The sequence below is a fragment of the Salvelinus alpinus genome, chromosome 6 (assembly GCF_045679555.1).
Source record: "Salvelinus alpinus chromosome 6, SLU_Salpinus.1, whole genome shotgun sequence".
Lineage (NCBI taxonomy): Eukaryota > Metazoa > Chordata > Actinopteri > Salmoniformes > Salmonidae > Salvelinus > Salvelinus alpinus.
In genome coordinates this window covers 22,909,058-22,928,993 of record NC_092091.1, presented here as the reverse complement: position 1 = coordinate 22,928,993, position 19,936 = coordinate 22,909,058, and the positions used below count along the sequence as shown (strand labels likewise).

Genomic DNA, 19,936 nt, shown 5'->3' with positions numbered 1-19,936 from the left:
TACCCATTAAAAGGTGGTTGATTGTTGGTAGGCTGATGGATTACCCATTGGTAAAGTTGTTATTGTTTTCCTCAATGGACTGCTTTATTTTGGCGAGGCTCATGTCATTCCTGGCCATTACCATTTCCACCACTGCCCAATCCTGCTAGTTGGTCAGCACACGGCCACAGCCACCACCTTGGGGTCTTCTGTCAATTCTGAGGGTAGAACAGAATATACTGTCAATAGATCATACTGTAAGAATACTGTAACATGATTTGTGAATTTACATACATTACAATATGTCATTTACTGTAAGCGTAATGCTAAAGCATAGTGCATATCATGCAGACTTACCGGTTTTCTTGGCGAAATGTTCTCATGATCGAATTGAGAGTTGATCTTTTCAGATTGAGGTGAACTAATCTGGCAGCCTCTGTTTACCACATGGTCAACAACGATGGCCCGGACAGACACAACAGTTCCCTGCCATCTGCCTCCCTCTCTCTGATGTCCACTTCTTTGACGGGGCCCATGCCCACCTCTTTGACCTCTTTGACGGGGACCATGCCCACCTCTTTGACCTCTTTGACGGGGCCCATGCCCACCTCTTTGACCTCTTTGACGGGGCCCATGCCCACCTCTTTGACCTCTTTGACGGGGCCCATGCCCACCTCTTTGACGGGGCCCATGCCCACCTCTTTTGACTTCTTTGACGGGGCCCATGCCCACCTCTTTGACCTCTTTGACGGGGCCCATGCCCACCTCTTTGACCTCTTTGACGGGCCCCATGCCCACCTCTTTGACCTCTTTGACGGGGCCCATGCCCACCTCTTTGACCTCTTTGACGGGCCCCATGCCCACCTCTTTGACGGGGCCCATGCCCACCTCTTTGACAGGGCCCATGCCCACCTCTTTGACGGGGCCCATGCCCACCTCTTTGACGGGGCCCATGCCCACCTCTTTGACCTCTTTGACGGGGCCCATGCCCACCTCTTTGACCTCTTTGACGGGCCCCATGCCCACCTCTTTGACGGGGCCCATGCCCACCTCTTTGACAGGGCCCATGCCCACCTCTTTGACTTCTTTGACGGGCCCCATGCCCACCTCTTTGACCTCTTTGACGGGCCCCATGCCCACCTCTTTGACCTCTTTGACGGGGCCCATGCCCACCTCTTTGACCTCTTTGACGGGGCCCATGCCCACCTCTTTGACGGGGCCCATGCCCACCTCTTTGACGGGGCCCATGCCCACCTCTTTGACGGGGCCCATGCCCACCTCTTTGACGGGGCCCATGCCCACCTCTTTGACCTCTTTGACGGGGCCCATGCCCACCTCTTTGACCTCTTTGACGGGTCCCTTGTCCACTGGCTCTTTAATTTCTTCCTCTCCCTTGCTGTCTATCTGCTCCATGTTGAAAGAAATTGCAAGTGTTCACACACCCCCTTTCATATAGAGACCAACTGTGCTTACCACTATGTGAAATCAATTAGCAATAACCAGTAGTCATTATGTATCGTTATCATGTATCATACATGTCATTTAGATGTTTATACTTTACAAACACACATTTTATTTCTGTAGTTCTCAAAATTCATATATAGTAGACAACCTGTTTAAAATCTATAGGTTTACCAAGCGGTTAAGTGATTAACCGTTAAGCACAGTTGGATTAAGTGATGGTCAAATGTATTTAAACAAATGAGAAGAGAATCATATAAAGTATTGTGAGCATTGCATTGTGAAAGGCAATAATGTTATATGAAAGATATTTCTAGATGAAACACTGGTTGGTGAAATAGTTACTGTGGGACTTTGTGTGTTGTACTTTGTCAATTGAAAATGTATTTAAAGTTTTGAAAAAACAGCCTTTTTGATGATAGGTTTCTAGTTTTGTACTGAGTTGTGAAATTTTACCACATACTTGTGAAAATAGTACCAGAGTTATAAAAAAAACTATATTAAAAATAGATTTCAAACAATTTTATGTTAAATATTTAAAATGTTGGTATAAATTAAATTTGTCCCCTGCACAGGATTATGGTCATTTTAACATCTCCTTAACTGCCAGTAAAGATCTCCCTCCCCCACACCCCTCGCCCTGTCATTCCATTGTCCTTTAAGAGCCCAAGCCCAGCTCAAAGAGGTGGGATCAGCACCCATTATGTTCCACAAGACTTTAGGCACACAAATGGCCATTCACCTGGTAGACACCTAGCTAGCCACCAACACACACCCCTCATTAGTGCAGTGTCAGAAGTTTTGTTTCGCGGGTGCATGTCATCCCAGTCTGAGACATCCATTCGGTCATATCTGGAATAGGGAGACTTCACTTCCTGAGGTGCAAAGTAGCGAAGCATTCAATCCTAAAACTCTGAGAAACCCCAGGAATTATGGGATTGTAGACTGCACTCATAAAGCTCACTTCCGTACTATCACTTTATTCAAACATAAATGTGGATTACAAAATAGATGAATGAGTTCTAGGGTTAATTGTAATGTCAATGTATTTTTGGTCAGGAGGACCATCAAACATTGAGATGGGGAATAAAACAAAAGGTAAGCATTATATGACAGAGGTCAGGTCAGGATGTCAAAACTAGGACTCACTAGAAAGATGTCAGCAGAAAGGCTATCTGTACATGGAGACAATGGATAGTTACAGACACACCCATACTACCCTCTATTGGACTGTTGTAGGCAGTGCAGAGGAGCACTCCACTGGCCACGTCAATTAAACACGTTTACTTTGATCCAAGGTGGTTTATTATATGAAGTAATTCTTCGCTGCTTAGATTACAGAGTTGCAACTATAACTGAGATTCTGTAGTAATAGAGTTAACAGTGCACAGTAAGACTCACTATATATACATAAGTATGTGGACACCCCTTCAAATGAGTGGATTCGGCAATTTCAGCCACACCCGTTGCTGACAGATGTATAAAATCGAGCACACCGCCATGCAATCTCCATAGACAAACATTGGCAGTAGAATGGACTTACTGAAGAGCTCAGTGACTTTCAACGTGTCACCGTCATAGGATGACACCTTTTAAACAAGTCAGTTCGTCAAATGTCTGCCCTGCTAGAGCTGCCCCGGTCAACTGTAAGCGCTGCTGTTGTAAAGTGGAAACGTCTAGGAGCAACAACGGCTCAACCAAGTGGTAGGCCACACAAGCTCACAGAACGGGACTGCGAGTGCTGAAGGGGGTAGAAAAAATAATAATCTGTCCTCGGTTACAACACTCACTACCGAGTTCCAAACTGCCTCTAGAAGCAACGATCAGCACAATGACTTTTGTTGGGAGCTTCATGAAATGGGTTTCCATGGCCGAGCAGCCACACAAAAGTCTAAGATCACCATGCACAATGCCAAGCGTCGACTGGAGGGGTGTAAAGCTCGCCACCATTGGACTCTGGAGCAGTGGAAACGCATTCTCTGGAGTGATGAATCACGCTTCACCATCTGGCAGTCTGACGGACCAATCTGGGTTTGGCAGATGCCAGGAGAATGCTACCTGCATAGTGCCAACTGTAAACTTTGGTGGAGGAGGAATAATGGTCTGTGGGCTGTTTTTCATAGTTCGGGCTAGGCCCCTCAGTTCCAGTGAAGGGAAATCTTAACGCTACAACATACAATTACATTCTAGACGATTCTGTGCTTCCAAATTTGTGACAACAGTTTGGGGAAGGCCCTTTTCTGTTTCAGCATGACAATGCCCCCATGCACAAAGCGAGGTTCTTCCAGAAAAGGTTTGTCAAGATCGGTGAGGAAGAACTTGACTGGCCTGCACAGAGCCCTGACCTCAACCTCATCGAACACCTTTGGAATGTATTCCAAAGGTCCCCACAGCAATGTTCAAACATCTAGTGGAAAGCCATCCCAGAAGAGTGGAGGCTGTTATAGCAGCAAAGGGGGGACCAACTCCATATTAATGCCCATGATTTTGGAATAAGATGTTCGACGAGCAGGTGTCCACATACTTTTGGTAATGTAATGTACAGTATATCAAATAAAAATGAAAACATGTGGTTGCTATTTGCTATGGACCTTTAAATAGATAAAAAAATATGTGCAGGCAGGCTAGGTGCAGGCAGGCTATATCTTGACACAACAGACTGCAGTGCCCCACACCCCAATGGCCACTGCTTTACAACAATCCTTATAATTAAAGCCCTTTGCATAACACACTCATTCAAAATAATCATTATTGGCTTGTCATAGACTGTTCTCTCTGCTACCGCACGGCAAGCGGTACTGATGCACCAAGTCTGGAACCAACAGGACCCTGAACAGCTTCTACCCCCAAGGCAATAGTTAGTTAAATACTTAACCAAATAGCTACCTGGACTATCTGCATTGACCCTTTTTACAAGGACTTTTATGGACTCATTACGTATTCTGCTGCTACTGTTTACTATCTGTCTCTTTATTCCTAGTTATATATCTACCTCAACTACCTCATACCCCTGTACATCCACTCAGTACTGTAACTCCTTGTGTATAGCTAAGTTATTACCTCGTACCCCTGTACATCCACTCAGTACTGTAACTCCTTGTATATAGCCATGTTATTACCTCGTACCCCTGCACATCCACTCGGTACTGTAACTCCTTGTATATAGCCAAGTTATTACCTCGTACCCCTGTACATCCACTCAGTACTGTAACTCCTTGTGTATAGCTAAGTTATTACCTCGTACCCCTGTACATACACTCAGTACTGTAACTCCTTGTGTATAGCTAAGTTATTACCTCGTACCCCTGTACATCCACTCAGTACTGTAACTCCTTGTATATAGCCATGTTATTACCTCGTACCCCTGTACATCCACTCAGTACTGTAACTCCTTGTGTATAGCTAAGTTATTACCTCGTACCCCTGTACATCCACTCAGTACTGTAACTCCTTGTATATAGCCATGTTATTACCTCGTACCCCTGTACATCCACTCAGTACTGTAACTCCTTGTATATAGCCATGTTATTACCTCGTACCCCTGTACATACACTCAGTACTGTAACTCCTTGTATATAGCCAAGTTATTACCTCGTACCCCTGCACATCCACTCGGTACTGTAACTCCTTGTATATAGCCAAGTTATTACCTCGTACCCCTGTACATCCACTCAGTACTGTAACTCCTTGTGTATAGCTAAGTTATTACCTCGTACCCCTGTACATCCACTCAGTACTGTAACTCCTTGTATATAGCCAAGTTATTACCTCGTACCCCTGTACATCCACTCAGTACTGTAACTCCTTGTATATAGCCAAGTTATTACCTCGTACCCCTGTACATCCACTCAGTACTGTAACTCCTTGTATATAGCCAAGTTATTACCTCGTACCCCTGTACATCCACTCAGTACTGTAACTCCTTGTATATAGCCAAGTTATTACCTCGTACCCCTGTACATCCACTCAGTACTGTAACTCCTTGTATATAGCCAAGTTATTACCTCGTACCCCTGTACATCCACTCAGTACTGTAACTCCTTGTATATAGCCAAGTTATTACCTCGTACCCCTGCACATCCACTCAGTACTGTAACTCCTTGTATATAGCCAAGTTATTACCTCGTACCCCTGTACATCCACTCAGTACTGTAACTCCTTGTATATAGCCAAGTTATTACCTCGTACCCCTGTACATCCACTCAGTACTGTAACTCCTTGTATATAGCCAAGTTATTACCTCGTACCCCTGTACATCCACTCAGTACTGTAACTCCTTGTATATAGCCAAGTTATTACCTCGTACCCCTGCACATCCACTCAGTACTGTAACTCCTTGTATATAGCCAAGTTATTACCTCGTACCCCTGTATATCCACTCAGTACTGTAACCCCTTGTATATAGCCAAGTTATCGCTAGTCATTGTGTATCTAATATTATTATTAAGTGTTAACGTTTTCTATTATTTCTCAATTTTCTTTCTTGTTGGGAAGGGCCCATCAGTCAGCATTTCATTATTAGTCCACACCTGTTATTTACAAAGCACGTGACAAATAAAATAGGATTTCATTTTATTTGGTGGTGGTAACCATAACCTCAATAGACCCAACTTTCTGTTAGTGCAGGGTTAATTGCATCGGTGGATAGACAGGAAGCTGCTAAATTCTCTTGACTTCAGCAAATACCTGGAGGAGACAGGATACGATTAATTAAGCTTTTAGAGGATAATTATTATTTTCAATTAACAACACCACAATCACACAACACTGTACATAGAAAGAATGAGAAGAGTGTTTCACTTGTCAGCCACACATGTTCGGACAGCTGGGGTGGCCTGCTGAGTTGCCCCAGCAGCTCATAGTGATGTGGCGATCCACATGTGGTCATAGGAAGACAGTGCAACAGATATGTGACACTGTCTCTGTGACTGTGAACAGCCTGGGAACATATTACTCTGCATGTAATATACAGTATTACATTTTGACTATATACAGTATATAGTGTGTGTGTGTGTTTGTATGTGTTGTGTGTGTATGTAGCGTGGTTCGTTCTGCGTTGTGTAATTTTAATTAGGACGCTGCCACAACTGACGGTCTGCTCGTTGAAATCTTTTTATTTGCCCTGCACACGAAGAGACAACACACATGTTACCCTTGGCGCAGTCACAGCTCTCCGGCACCTGCGCGAGCACATGGACACTCACTCAACCACTGTCACAAGTACTCACAAGTTACAACAGATACCCCAGTCAGTGAGCTCTGTGAAACTTGTTAACATATATTCCTACACTGTCCACACTATAACAAACGTATGGTTGCAAAACAGTACATTGTATAACCTTATGACGGTTTTATATTAAACAGTTTCGGAGCCAAGGACAACATACCTTGCTAGCCGAAGGTCAGGCAAAAGAGAACGATAAAGGGGTATGGGAATACAGATAACCCGCGATGGGCCAAACCAAAATATACAAAACTTTTACAATCACATGTATGTACAATATTGGTATGAAAAAGTGTTTGTACACCAAATAAAAACATTAGCTATGCAGCTGTAATTAAATAAAAAAATACACTGAATTATTATTATTATTATCAAATTATTAACATCCCCTCTTGACCTGGCCTATTTGAATTGGTCGTTGTGTGCAATATGGTGCGTAATCTAGGGGAACAACAGCACACTGCTACATGTACATGACCTTACTGACCTCCTCCACACACTGCGAGAGGCATCCACGGTGCATACTTTCCTCTGTTGTTCATTCAGCTCTATGACGGGCCAGGTTGACTGCAGGTATGTCTGGACCCTTCAGCGCAGACCAGGAACATACACGAGACACACATCCTGGCATATCCATAAGACAAGACATCTCAGTACCACAAGAATAAATGCCTGGAGGCTTGTTGTAGGTGAGGCCCTACCGCTTCTCTAGACACCCTCTGTTGTCGTCTTAGCGTCCACTGCTCTCCCCTCAATTCAGACACCTGTCAAAACACACCTGCACACACACACACACACACACACACACACACACACACACACACACACACACACACACACACACACACACACACACACACACACACACACACACACACACACACACACACACACACACACACACACACACACACACACACAGGCAACCCTGCTGACTTTACCATTCACAATACCACATACACAATAGAGACTGACCCCTTTGTCTTGGGTCAGATCATTTCTTCATATGGACTGCTGCATTTAGGAGAAACGTATCAGAGATCACACAGCTCTTTCCCTGCTATTCCGGGAGATGTAGTTAGTTGCCTCCCACCTGATTGCTGTAGTCAAAGAAGAGGACGAATTGGACGTCAGCCTTCCCCTCTATGACACAGGTCCAGCCCTGGAAGTTGTCTTGGTTACGCAGAAAGCCATCAATTAGGAAGCAGAACTTTGACTGGTCCAGCTGCATCGTTTCCTCCATCGCCTGGGAGAAGGATGGGGGCAGGGGAGTTGGGAGGGTACAAACAGGATCTGATGACTGTATGTAGGTGTCAAATTTGAAAAAGGAAAAAACAATAAGGCAGGGTTTACTCAATTAACTGCAAACAAGATGATGAGGTACCTTCCTCAGTAAGTTGATTGTGATCTCCACAGGAACAATCTTGCCATCCTTGATGTAGCTTCCGATCAGCTGTCCATATTCAATGCCCTCCTGACCCCTCTCGGCCCGCAAGAGGTCGCCTGCAGACAGGTGAGTGCAGCCATAAGCCTGGAATACTTGAACAAGGGAAGATCTAAGAAAAAAAGGAAAATACACAAGTCAAAGCAATGAATTGTTTCATTAAGGAGGGCATTGGAATGCAGTGAATAGTTAATACCTGCACTGTGACTTTTCAAACTAGGTTATCCTCTGTTGGATGTCAATAAAGGGAGGGACCGTGTATGACCGAAATGACTGGTGTTTATGTGAGTGCTTATGCCCTTTGAACCCCAATGTTGACATGTCTACATTCCAGCCCAGGTCAACCCAGGTCAGTGTAGAACATAAACCCCACGGGAAACCCCTATTGGCTCCCAGGGTTATAAACTTTTATCAACTGTAGCTATTACAGAGTTCCAGTCCTGTCAGGAGGACACCTATGACTTAAAATCAGTTGCGGTCAGTGCCATTTAAGATTAGGGACAAAAACATTTTTTTATGAGCATGGCCTTATTTCTATTACACCATAATGGATGACTGTCATTCATACTCCATTCACCCAGTTCAATGTAACAGCCATATGTTTAGGCTACAACATTTTCCCTACACTCATGAGTTTGCTACAACCTAAGTTACCAACTTAGGGGCACACAGTTCAAGAGACAAATTTGAGGTGACAGACAGTGACACATGGACATACAATGATATTCAAAAGTGCCATGCACACTCTTGCCTGCATCTAGCTGATATAGGATGTAATCATTAGTCCAACAGTTGCAAACAAGAGTTTCTATTGGACAAAATCAGGTATGTTTATCCCCGTTTTGTTCAGTTTGCATCTGTTTAAGAAAAGTTTTTCAACAGAATCGGAGGGATGAATACACCCCTGATCAAGCGTAAACACAATTCACTTTCATAGCAGCCACGTTGTATTCCTTCTCGCATCTATGCGCTCTCGTCCTCTCACCTTCGCATGTGGACTTTAAAGTACAACACATCAGCTGAATGTGACCAGGCGAAAAAACTTTTCCAAACCGCTACACACAGCCTACATCGTTGTCACCATGTTAGCGAAAGTAACATCATAGTCAGCATAGCTAATAGAATTAATGCATTAGTAAACCTGCTGCAATCATGCAGTAACGTTACAGTGTACAGTCAGTAAGCAGTTATACCGGCGGGCCCCGGTGGCAATACATTTGTAAACCCAAAAGATTACCTTGACTTGGAAAAGTTCCAGTGTTGTGTTGGATAGTCATAGCCAAATAGCTAACACAGCATCCCTCTGTTTGAGAAGGGTGTTTCAGTAGGCTAAACTAGCTAGCTGCATTTGCTAGCTAAGTAAGTGAAAATAAAATTACGAAATCTCTCTCGCTATTTCTCATTTATCCAAAATGATCAACTATTGTCTTTCTCTATCTTTGAGTCAACTGCTCACCACATTTTATGCACTGCAGTGCTAGCTAGCTGTAGCTTATGCTTTCAGTACAAGATGAATTCTCTGATCCTTTGATTGGGTGGACAACATGTCAGTTCATGCTGCAAGAGCTCGAATAGATTGGAGGGGATCCTCCGGAAGTTGTCATAATTACTGTGTAAGTCTATGGAAGGGGGTGAGAACCATGAGCCTCCTAGGTTTTGTATTGAAGTCAATGTACCCAGAGGAGGATGGAAGCTAGCTGTCCTCCAGCTACACAATGGTGCTACCCTACAGAGTGCTGTTGAGGCTACTGTAGACCTTCTTAGCAAAATAGTGTGTTTTAATCAATGATTTGGGGACGTGAATATATTAAGTATAGCTTTATCTAAAAAGGATCACTTTTTTAATGTTTTACCTTTTTTTAATGAAATTCAAAGAGGAGGATGATTCTTCCATTCCTCCTCTGTGGAGCCTCCACTGCTTAAAATATAAAATATCTCCACCCTGACCGAAATTTCAAATGTTCACATGCCTCCACAATTTTGGCACGATGGGTTCCTTTCCCTGCGCCTGGTCCTCCAAGTACAGACAGAACTTGTGGATTCATCATGATCACAGTCAGTGGTGTAAACTACTTAAGTAAAAATTCTTTGAAGTACTACTTTTTTGGGGGTATTTGTACTTTACTATTTATATTTTTGACTACTTTTACTTTTACTTCACTACATTCCTAAAGAAAATAATGTACTTTTTACTTCATACATTTTCCCTGACACCCAAATGTACTGGTTACATATTGCTTAGCAGGACAGGAAAATGGTCCAATTCACACACTTATCAAGATAACACGTGGTCATCCCTACTGCCTCTGATTTGGCAGACTCACTAAACACAAATGCATAATTTGTAAATCAAATTAAATAAAATGTTATTAGTCACAATCGCCGAATACAACAGGTGTAGACCTTACAGTGAAATGCTTACCTACAAGCCCCTAACCAATAGTTCAGTTAAAAAAATTATGGATAAGAATAAGAGATAAAAGTAACAAATAATTAAAGAGCAGCAGTAAAAAATAACAATATATACAGGGGGGTGCCGGTACAGAGTCAATGTGCGGGGGCACCGGTTAGTTGAGGTAGTATGTACATGTATGTAGAGTTAATTAAAGTGACTATGCATAGATGACAACAGAGAGTGGCAGTGGTGTGGAGGGGGGGGGGGGGGGGGCAATGCAAATAGTCTGGGTAGCCATTTGACTAGATGTTCAGGAGTCTTATGACTTGGGGTTAGGAGCTGTTTAGAAGCCTCGTGGACCTAGACTTGGCGCTCCGGTACCGCTTGTCGTGCGGTAGCAGAGAGAACAGTCTATGACTAGGGTGGCTGGAGTCTTTGACAATTTTTAGGGTCTTCCTCTGACACCGCCTGGTATAGAGGTCCTGGATGGCAGGAAGCTTGGACACAGTGATGTACTGGGCCGTTCGCACTACCCTCTGTAGTGCTTTGCGGTCGGAGGCTGAGCAGTTGCCATACCAGGCAGTGACGCAGCCAGTCAGGATGCTCTCGATGGTGCAGCTGTAGAACCTTTTGAGGATCTGAGGACCTATGGCAAATCTTTTCAGTCTGCTGAGGGGGAATAGATTTTGTCATGCCCGCTTCATGACTGTCATGGTGTGCTTGGACCATGTTAGTTTGTAGGTGATGTGGACACCAAGGAACTTGAAGCTCTCAACCTGCTCCACTGCATCCCTGTCAATGAGAATGGGGGCGTGCTCGGTCCTCTTTTTCCTGTAGTCCACAATCATCTCCTTTGTCTTGATCACATTGAGGGAGAGTTTGTTGTCCTGGCACCACACGGCCTGGTCTCTGACCTCCTCCCTATAGGCTGTCTCGTTGTTGTCGGTGATCAGGCCTACCACTGTTGTGTCATCGGCAAATGTAATGATGGTGTTGGAGTCGTGCCCGGCCATGCAGTCATGAGTAAACAGGGAGTAAAGGAGGGGGCTGAGCACACACCCCTGAGGGGCCCCTGTGTTGAGGATCAGCGTGGCGGATGTGTTGTTACCTACCCTTACCACCTGGGGGCGGCCCGTCAGGAAGTCCAGGATCCAGTTGCAATGCCATTGGAGGAATCCCGGAACATATTCCAGCCATAATTCTATCCTCCTTATTCCTGCTTACAAGCAAAAACTAAAGCAGGAAGCACCAGTGACTCTGTTAATAAAGAAGTGGTCAGATGACGCAGATGCTAAGCTACATGACTGTTTTGCTAGCACAGACTGGAATATGTTCCGGGAATCTTCTGATGGCATTGAGGAGTACACCACATCAGTCACTGGCATCATCAATAAGAGCATTGATGACGTCGTCCCCACAGTGACTGTATGTGCATACCCCAACCAGAAGCCATGGATTACAGGCAGCATCCGCACTGAGCTAAAGGGTAGATCTGCCGCTTTGAAGGAGCGGGACCCTAACCCGAAAGCTTATAAGAAATCCCACTATGGCCTCAGACGAACCATCAAACAGGCATAGTGTCAATACAGGACTAAGATTGAATCGTACTACAACAGCTCCGACGCTCGTCAGATGTGGCAGGGCTTGCAAACTATTATAGACTACAAAGGGAAGCACAGGCGCGAGCTGCCCAGTGACGCGAGTCTACCAGACGAGCTAAATTACTTCTATGCTCGCTTCAAGGCAAGCAACACTGAAGCATGCATGAGAGCATCAGCTGTTCCGGACGACTGTGTGATCACGCTCTCCATAGCCAATGTGAGTAACACCTTTAAACAGGTCAACATTCACAAGGCCGCAGGGCCAGACGGATTACCAGGACGTGTACTCCGAGCATGCGCTGACCAACTAGCAAGTGTCTTCACAGACATTTTCAACCTGTACCTGACTGAGTCTGTATTGCCAATATGTTTCAAGCAGACCACCATAGTCCCTGTGCCCACGAACACTAAGGTAAACTGCCTAAATGACTACCAACCCGTAGCACTCACGTCTGAAGCCATGAAGTGCTTTGAAAGGCTGGTCATGGCTCACATCAACACCATTATCCCAGAAACCCTAGACTCACTCCAATTTGCATACCGCCCCAACAGATCCACAGATGATGCAGTCTCTATTGCACTCCACACTTCCCTTTCCCACCTGGACAAAAGGAACACCTATGTGAGAATGCTGTTCATTGACTGCAGCTCAGTGTTCAACACCATAGTGCCCTCAAAGCTCATCACTGAGCTAAGGACCATGGGACTAAACACCTCCCTCTGCAACTGGATCCTGGACTTCCTGACGGGCCGTCCCCAGGTGGTAAGGGTAGGTAACAACACATCCTTCACGCTGATCCTCAACACGGGGGCTCCTCAGGGCCAGTCACGACTCCAACACCATCGTTAAGTTTGCAGACGACACAACAGTGGTAGGCCTGAGCCCCGACAATGAGACAGCCTATAGGAAGAAGGTCAGAGTCCTAGCAGTGTGAAGCCAGGATAACAACATCTCCTCAACACGATCAAGACAAAGGAGATGATTGTGGACTACAGGAAAAGGTCAACCGAACACGCCCCCATTCTCATCTACAGGGCTGTAGTGGAGCAGGTTGAGAGCTTCAAGTTCCTTGGTGTCTACATCACCAACAAACTATCATGGTCCAAACACATCAAGACCGTCTTGAAGAGGGCACGACAAAGCCTATTTCCCCTCAGGAGACTGAAAAGATTTGGCATGGGTCCTCAGATCCTGAAAAAGTTCTACAGCTGCATCATCGAGAGCTTCCTGAGTGGTTGCATCACTATCTGGTATGGCAACTTCTCGGCCTCCGACCGCAAGGTGTAACAGTTTTAACTTTACGTCCGTCCCCTCACGCGAACCAGGGACCCTCTGCACACATCAACAACAGTCACCCACGAAGCATCGTTACCCATCGCTCCACAAAGGCCGCGGCCCTTGCAGAGCAAGGGGAACCACTACTTCAAGGTCTCAGAGCAAGTGACGTCACCGATTGAAAGGCTATTAGCGCGCACCACAGCTAACTAGCTAGCCATTTCACATCCGTTACAAAGGCACTACAGAGGGTAGTGCGTACGGCCCAGTACATCACTGTGGCCAAGCTTCCTGCCATATAGGACCTCTATACCAGGCAGTGTCAGAGGCAGACCCTAAAAATTGTCAAAGACTCCAGCCACCCTAGTCATAGACTGTTCTCTCTGCTACCGCACGGCAAGCGGTACCGGAGCACCAAGTCTAGGTCCAAAAGGCTTCTTAACAGCTTCTACCACCAAGGCATTAGACTCCAGAACAGCTAATCAAATGGCTACACAAACTATTTGCATTGCCCCCCCCTGTTTACCCTGATGCTACTCTCTGTTTATTATCTATGCATAGACACTTTAACTCTACCTACATGTATATATTACCTCAATTACCTTGACTAACCGGTGCCCCCGCACATTGACTCTATACCGGTACCCCCTACATATAGCCTCGCTACTGTTATTTTACTGCTGCTCTTTAATTAAATGTTATTTTTATTTCAATTTTTTAGTTAACACTTATTTTTCTTAAAACTGTATTGTTGAGGGCCTCCCGGGTGGTGCAGTGGTCTACGACACTGCATCGCAGTGCTAGCTGTGCCACCAGAGATTATGGCTTTGCGACCGGGAGGCCCATGGGGCAGCGCACAATTGTCCCAGCGTCGTCTGGGTTAGGGAGGGTTTGGCCAGCAGGGATATCCTTGTCTCATCGTGCACTAGTGACTCCTGTGTGGGCCGGGCGCAGTGCACGCTGACCAGGTCACCAGGTTTACGGTGTTTCCTCCGACACATTGGTGCGGCTGGCTTCCGGGTTGGATGTGCATTGTGTCAAGAAGCAGTAAGGCTTGGTTGGGTTGTGTTTCGGGGGACGCATGGCTTTTGACCTTCGCCTCTCCCGAGTCCGTACGGGAGTTGGTGATTGAACGATGAACTGAGGTCCACTCTCCAGCACAGTTGGTGGTGGTAATGCACCTTAAAGTTGGTTGCCAACCGCCATATAAAGTCCAGATAAGAAGAAGAAGCCTGAAGGAGGAGAGATTACTAGAAACAAACTCAGTTTACCCTTTTGTCTGTGGATTAATTGTCAGAGTAGAGGACCTTGTGCATTTCAGGGAAAATACCAAACCAATGTTTATATCCCAGGACAAATTAACTAGCAACAGCAAGCTAGCTAAATTGACATAAATGTTTCATGCTTTTCAACCGGTTCCCAAACGAATATAGTTGGTTCAGAGTTAGTCATGATATTTCAACCTGCATGTCCTGATCGCGTCTTGTGTGTGTGAACAAAATCAACAAGCATGCGAGCGGTGTGGTCAGGTGTTGGCAAAGGGATCACTGAAGTCCCAGCGTGCCAGTAATGGGAGGTGCTTTGTTATTACCGTCTACGTCAGATTCACTGGCAGGGCCAATCCCATAAACTGAAATGCCATGTCACATGTCGCTACAAGTGTAGAACCTCCCATTTGTCGTAGTTAACTGAAATTGGGCGTCCTTGTCTGCTCAGAATGCCACGCCTACCTTTATTTATGTAAAGAACTCGACTGTGGTTCATCATCATGTCAAACAAAGATTAGTAGGCTTTTCATAAGTGGTATAACTTGTGGCCTTCAATCAGAAAAGTGCTATTTATTTTTTAAGAATATCAAGCTCTCCTGCAAAAATCGATTTAAATTTGCCCTAAAATGATATGATATAATCATACAATTATAGCCTAATCTTATTGATTGCGCTGCCTTCAAATAATGGCATAGAGTAGACAAAAGCCTGCCATTGCATAATTGGTGTGAGTATGTCGCGCATAAAAAATGAAATCATCAATTGGTCAGGCATACGCTATAGCCATTCAAGCTAAGGAGGAAATGTACAGACTGTTACTGCCAAATAATGGACCCCGGCACTACCACGCGCTCAGTCTACCTCTGCTTTTCATTGGTTCACTCATCATCATCAGCACCAGGGAAGCTGAACAGCGACAGAGGACGCATTGCTTTCGGAGAAAAGAGGAGACAAGACAGAATCCCTAATGAATCCGTAATGTGTCTGAGTTCATCAAGCCATGCGGCGACAATTCGATACATTGATTGTCTGATTGGATAGAACTGTGGTAGGCTATAGAATTTCTCTTTTCTTAAACAATTGTTTTTCACACCCGCTGATTTATCGAGGCGAGAGGCTGTTGTTCAGCCAATTCTGCAGAGAGGAAGCAAGCGTTAAATGAAAAATGCGGGAATTCTCCGCTTTGGCCTTGTTTTTATCCATCGTTTTACTGTCATAGTGAGGAATGCTGGGTGGTGTAGATTGTCAATGTCATCGCTCCGATCAAGTGCACCTTGTGAGCCGCCAGCGCCGCATCAACAAGCATCACGACCACCACCCAACGGGGACATCGACACGACGCCTCTGAGTCCGCCGCTCTCCTCCGGCTTGTGACATGACAGCCCGGGGAAGAAAGAAGAGGATCAAGCGGCACAGACCTGCAAGCGGACGTGTGGATTTGAATACAAAGGCCGCGGGTAACAATCATTTTGAGGGGCTGGAGCCCACGGAAGCTCGGACTGCAAGAGAGGGCAGTGCCACACAGACACCGACAGGCTACACCTGCGATACGAGACATAGAGAGGATCCCATATCACCAACTGCTGTTATTTCATCTGTTCCCCTATCCCAAGATCAGGCCACCTATCTGTTTCATCTTCGTGCGTAAATGTGGATGGAACTGATTGCGTTTTTGGATGCATAAAATGCATTGACTAATGTGCCATTTTAACTATAGCGTCTGGAAGTCGATGGGACGTGACAGAGATTGATGACACATTTATCCCAAGTCCACAGTGTTATCATCCCGTCAAGTCCCCCTGGCTAGAACCCTAACCTCATCATGGGCTGCATACAGAGCATCACCTGTAAGTCGCGCATCAAACGTGAAAACATAGTGGTCTACGACGTTTCCGCCACTATCGACCACTGCCCAACAATCATTGAGGAGAACTCGCCTATAGTGTTGCGCTACAAGACGCCCTATTTCAAGGCCTCTGCACGGATAGTTATGCCCCCTATTCCCCGTAATGAGACTTGGGTGGTGGGTTGGATCCAGGCATGCACACAGATGGAATTCTACAACACCTACAACGACATCGGCATGTAAGTTGAGTTCTCCTCCTGTTTTGAATTCCCCCATCAGGAGGCTGGCTGCTGACTGTCCTCTGTCACAGGGGACTGATGCTCCACCCTTCCCCTGATGATATGTCCTAAACTGTCACTCTCTGGTGCATTGGGCAGGTGCCAAAGCAAAGGAACAGACCTTAGTCATTGTTCCAGTGTGTGTGTGTGTGTGTGTGTGTGTGTGTGTGTGTGTGTGTGTGTGTGTGTGTGTGTGTGTGTGTGTGTGTGTGTGTGTGTGTGTGTGTGTGTGTGTGTGTGTGTGTGTGTGTGTGTACGTGCGTGCGTGCGTGCGTGTGTGTGTGTGTGAGAGAGAGAGAGACATCTTAAATGCCACAAATGTCTAAATTGGTTTTGTGAGGCATCAAAAATGACGTGAATGCAATGCAACAGTTGATGTATGGCTGTGTGGGTGCATGTGTTGCAGAGCATTTGTGCACACAGCAGGGTAACTATGCTGTCACCGTCTTTCATTCAAACGCCCACCAATTGATTCTGTTCCTGTGATTTCAGCATCAAAATAGAAACAACTGAGGAGCTAAACAACTGCTTCTAGACACATTGTGTTCACCGAAACAATGGAGGGAGAGAGAGATGCACTGACACTCCCACGCTCCCTCCTCTACCGGAGACACAATCACACACCCACTGACGAGCAACACATACCTCCGCCTCCAGCACTGCCTGGGGGTATTTTTCACTGGAGGAGGCATATGTGAGGGGATGTTTAACCCTGGCTGGAGGTGGGGTGTCTTGGGGTGCAGAAAAACACAGTGTACAGACAGATGGAGTTATTCTGAGGGGGAGACAGTGGCATCAGGTCACACCAGCTGACACCCCCTCATTGGCCAACAAACAATGAGATATGAATCTACTACTAACGCACTGAACACATACAGTATGGAGCCCTGAGGTAGAATAGAGATGGACATGCTGATTCCATTTATCACACATACAGTATGTATTTGTTTGTCTTCCTCTGTTCTCTTCGAGAATGTCTAATTCCCAAATGTGTTTGTGTGAGACACCTAAAGCCTTTTGAAACTTCTCGTGACCCTACAGTGTTACAAGCCACAACACAATGTCAATCAGGGACCAACTAAGAACAGGCTCCAACCCACCATCTGTTAAACTGTAATCTGACCCTTTGTCCTCCTGCAGGTCTAGCTGGGAGCTACCAGAGCTGTGTGAGGGTCTTGTGAGGGCCATCAGTGACTCAGATGGGGTGAGCTACCCCTGGTACGGCAACACCACCGAGACGGTCACCCTGGCGGGGCCCACCTCCAAGCCCTCTCGCTTTACCGTCAGCATGAACGATAACTTCTACCCCAGTGTGACCTGGGCAGTGCCCATCAGCGACAGCAACCTTCCCCTGCTCACTCGCATCAAAAGGGACCAGAGCTTCACCACATGGCTGGTGGCCCTCAACACGGCCACGCGGGAGAAGATCCTGCTGCAGACGGTCAAGTGGCGCATGCGGGTGGACATCCTGGTGGACCCCTCCATGCCCCTGGGCTCCAGAGCCACCCTGATGGGCCGGACGCACCAGGACCAGCCTCGCGTCCTAACCCGCATGGAGCCTATCCCCCCCAACGCCCTGGGGAGGCCCAACGCCAACGACGCCCAGGTGCTGATGTGGAGGCCCAGGAAGGGCCCGCCTCTGGTGGTCATCCCTCCTAAGTAGAGAAGGAAGGAGAGAGGGAGGGGAGGTGGAACTATGGGTCCGGACATCCAGCCATGATGAGATCAATATGGACAACTGCCTTAAATCTCCACCACTGCCTTTGAGTAGAGAGGGAGAAGACCATTGCTTGGATCGAGTATAAATACAGGACAGACCCACAGATGGACCTCTGCCTTAATAAAGTCATTTGGCCTGGAGAAGCAGGGAGGACTTGTGGGTGTGCCAGGCCCAGCGGGCTTCAGAGTAGGCTACACTCCAGGGGAGCAGCCTGTAACCTATTGCACACCATGCTGCCTCACCGAGATGACAGAGCAGCCATCTTTAATCACAGATTGCTCTGGGTCTATGACAGTGATGTAGAGGGCTGTGTCTCAAATGGCACCCCATTACTCTTTGGCTCTGGTTAAAGGTAATGCAGTATGTGGAGAATGCGTTGCCATGTGAGACTAGCCCAAGGTGTGAGAGGCACAAGAGTACATGTATGTGGCTTTATGGGTATAATACAGGTGAGATTGAGGTGTATAATGTATTTTATATGTAAGAACAAAGATTGTGGTACATTTAAAGTCAGCCTTCATGCTCAGTACAGTTACAGAAAGGGATGGATGTGTTACTGGGAGAGGGGAAAGACAGGGTCTCTAGAGCAATCTACAGCAGGCCCAATGAGAACAGCAGTGTAGGCCAGGCCAGGTAGTAGAGGAGTTTCATTACAAACGCTATATATTCATTTTCAGAAATGTTGGTAAATTAGCTTTTATTGTTTAAAGAAATAATGAAAGAGATTTATGTGTTTTTTCACTATCTAATCATGGCATGTTCAATGACAGACATGCATTTGTTTAAATCTATCACTTGATGGTTTCATTTCAGAGAGACAAATTATATTTTTGTTGTGCAAAATGCTATATATCCACCTCACTCTCTGAGAAATAAGTAGTTACGCTAGGTTTTATAGAATGAAATGTAACAAATAGCTACATTTTTAATAAAGAAATGTACAAATGATACATTTTTGATATCTTTATATATTTTATTTTACAAAAATAATTAAACACAGTAATATGAGATCTATATGTAAAACATTTACATTTGACATTTTAGTAATTTAGTAGATGCTCTTATCCAGAGCTACTTACAGTAAGTGCATTCATCTTAAGATAACTAGGTGGGACAACCACATATCACAGTCAAATATACAGGATAGAAACATTCCATTCGAGCTAAACAATGGATATATAGCGTTTTCCCCCAAAAAAACATTTTCATACATATCTAAAATCTATGAATAAAAAATATGAGAAAAGTAATATTTTATAAACACATGAAGGTGAAAAAATAATTTCTGGTGAAAAAATACAAATGTAAAAAATTGGTGGATATAGCGTTTTGGAAATCAACTTTTCAGATGCAGAAAGGAGACTGAGTGGGCCAGGCCAGGTAGTAGATGAAGAGCAGACTGAGTGGGCCAGGCCAGGTAGTAGATGAAGAGCAGACTGAGTGG

At 45.5% G+C, this 19,936-nt stretch overlaps 2 protein-coding genes across 3 annotated transcripts in view; one reads left to right on the top strand and one right to left on the bottom strand.

The window, feature by feature from the left end:
* LOC139578377 (protein FAM78B) overlaps positions 1–19,698 on the top strand; it is a 37,617-nt gene extending 17,919 nt beyond the window's left edge. The window contains exons 1-2 of one of the 2 annotated variants that reach the window (XM_071405870.1): positions 15,477–16,733; positions 17,913–19,698. In XM_071405870.1, the coding sequence (XP_071261971.1) occupies positions 16,471–16,733; positions 17,913–18,435 (786 nt within the window). In that variant the 5' untranslated portion in view covers positions 15,477–16,470 and the 3' untranslated portion in view covers positions 18,436–19,698. Of the gene's footprint in view, positions 1–15,476; positions 16,734–17,912 lie in introns of those variants that run through there. The other variant, XM_071405871.1, reaches the window with a different exon arrangement.
* LOC139577824 (UMP-CMP kinase-like) lies at positions 6,476–10,156 on the bottom strand. The gene is given in 5 exon segments (XM_071404993.1): positions 6,476–7,250; positions 7,366–7,442; positions 7,758–7,910; positions 8,049–8,195; positions 10,079–10,156. Coding segments are annotated over 5 exon segments (600 nt in total). The 3' UTR covers positions 6,476–7,105.
* Positions 19,699–19,936: the final 238 nt, after the last annotated feature.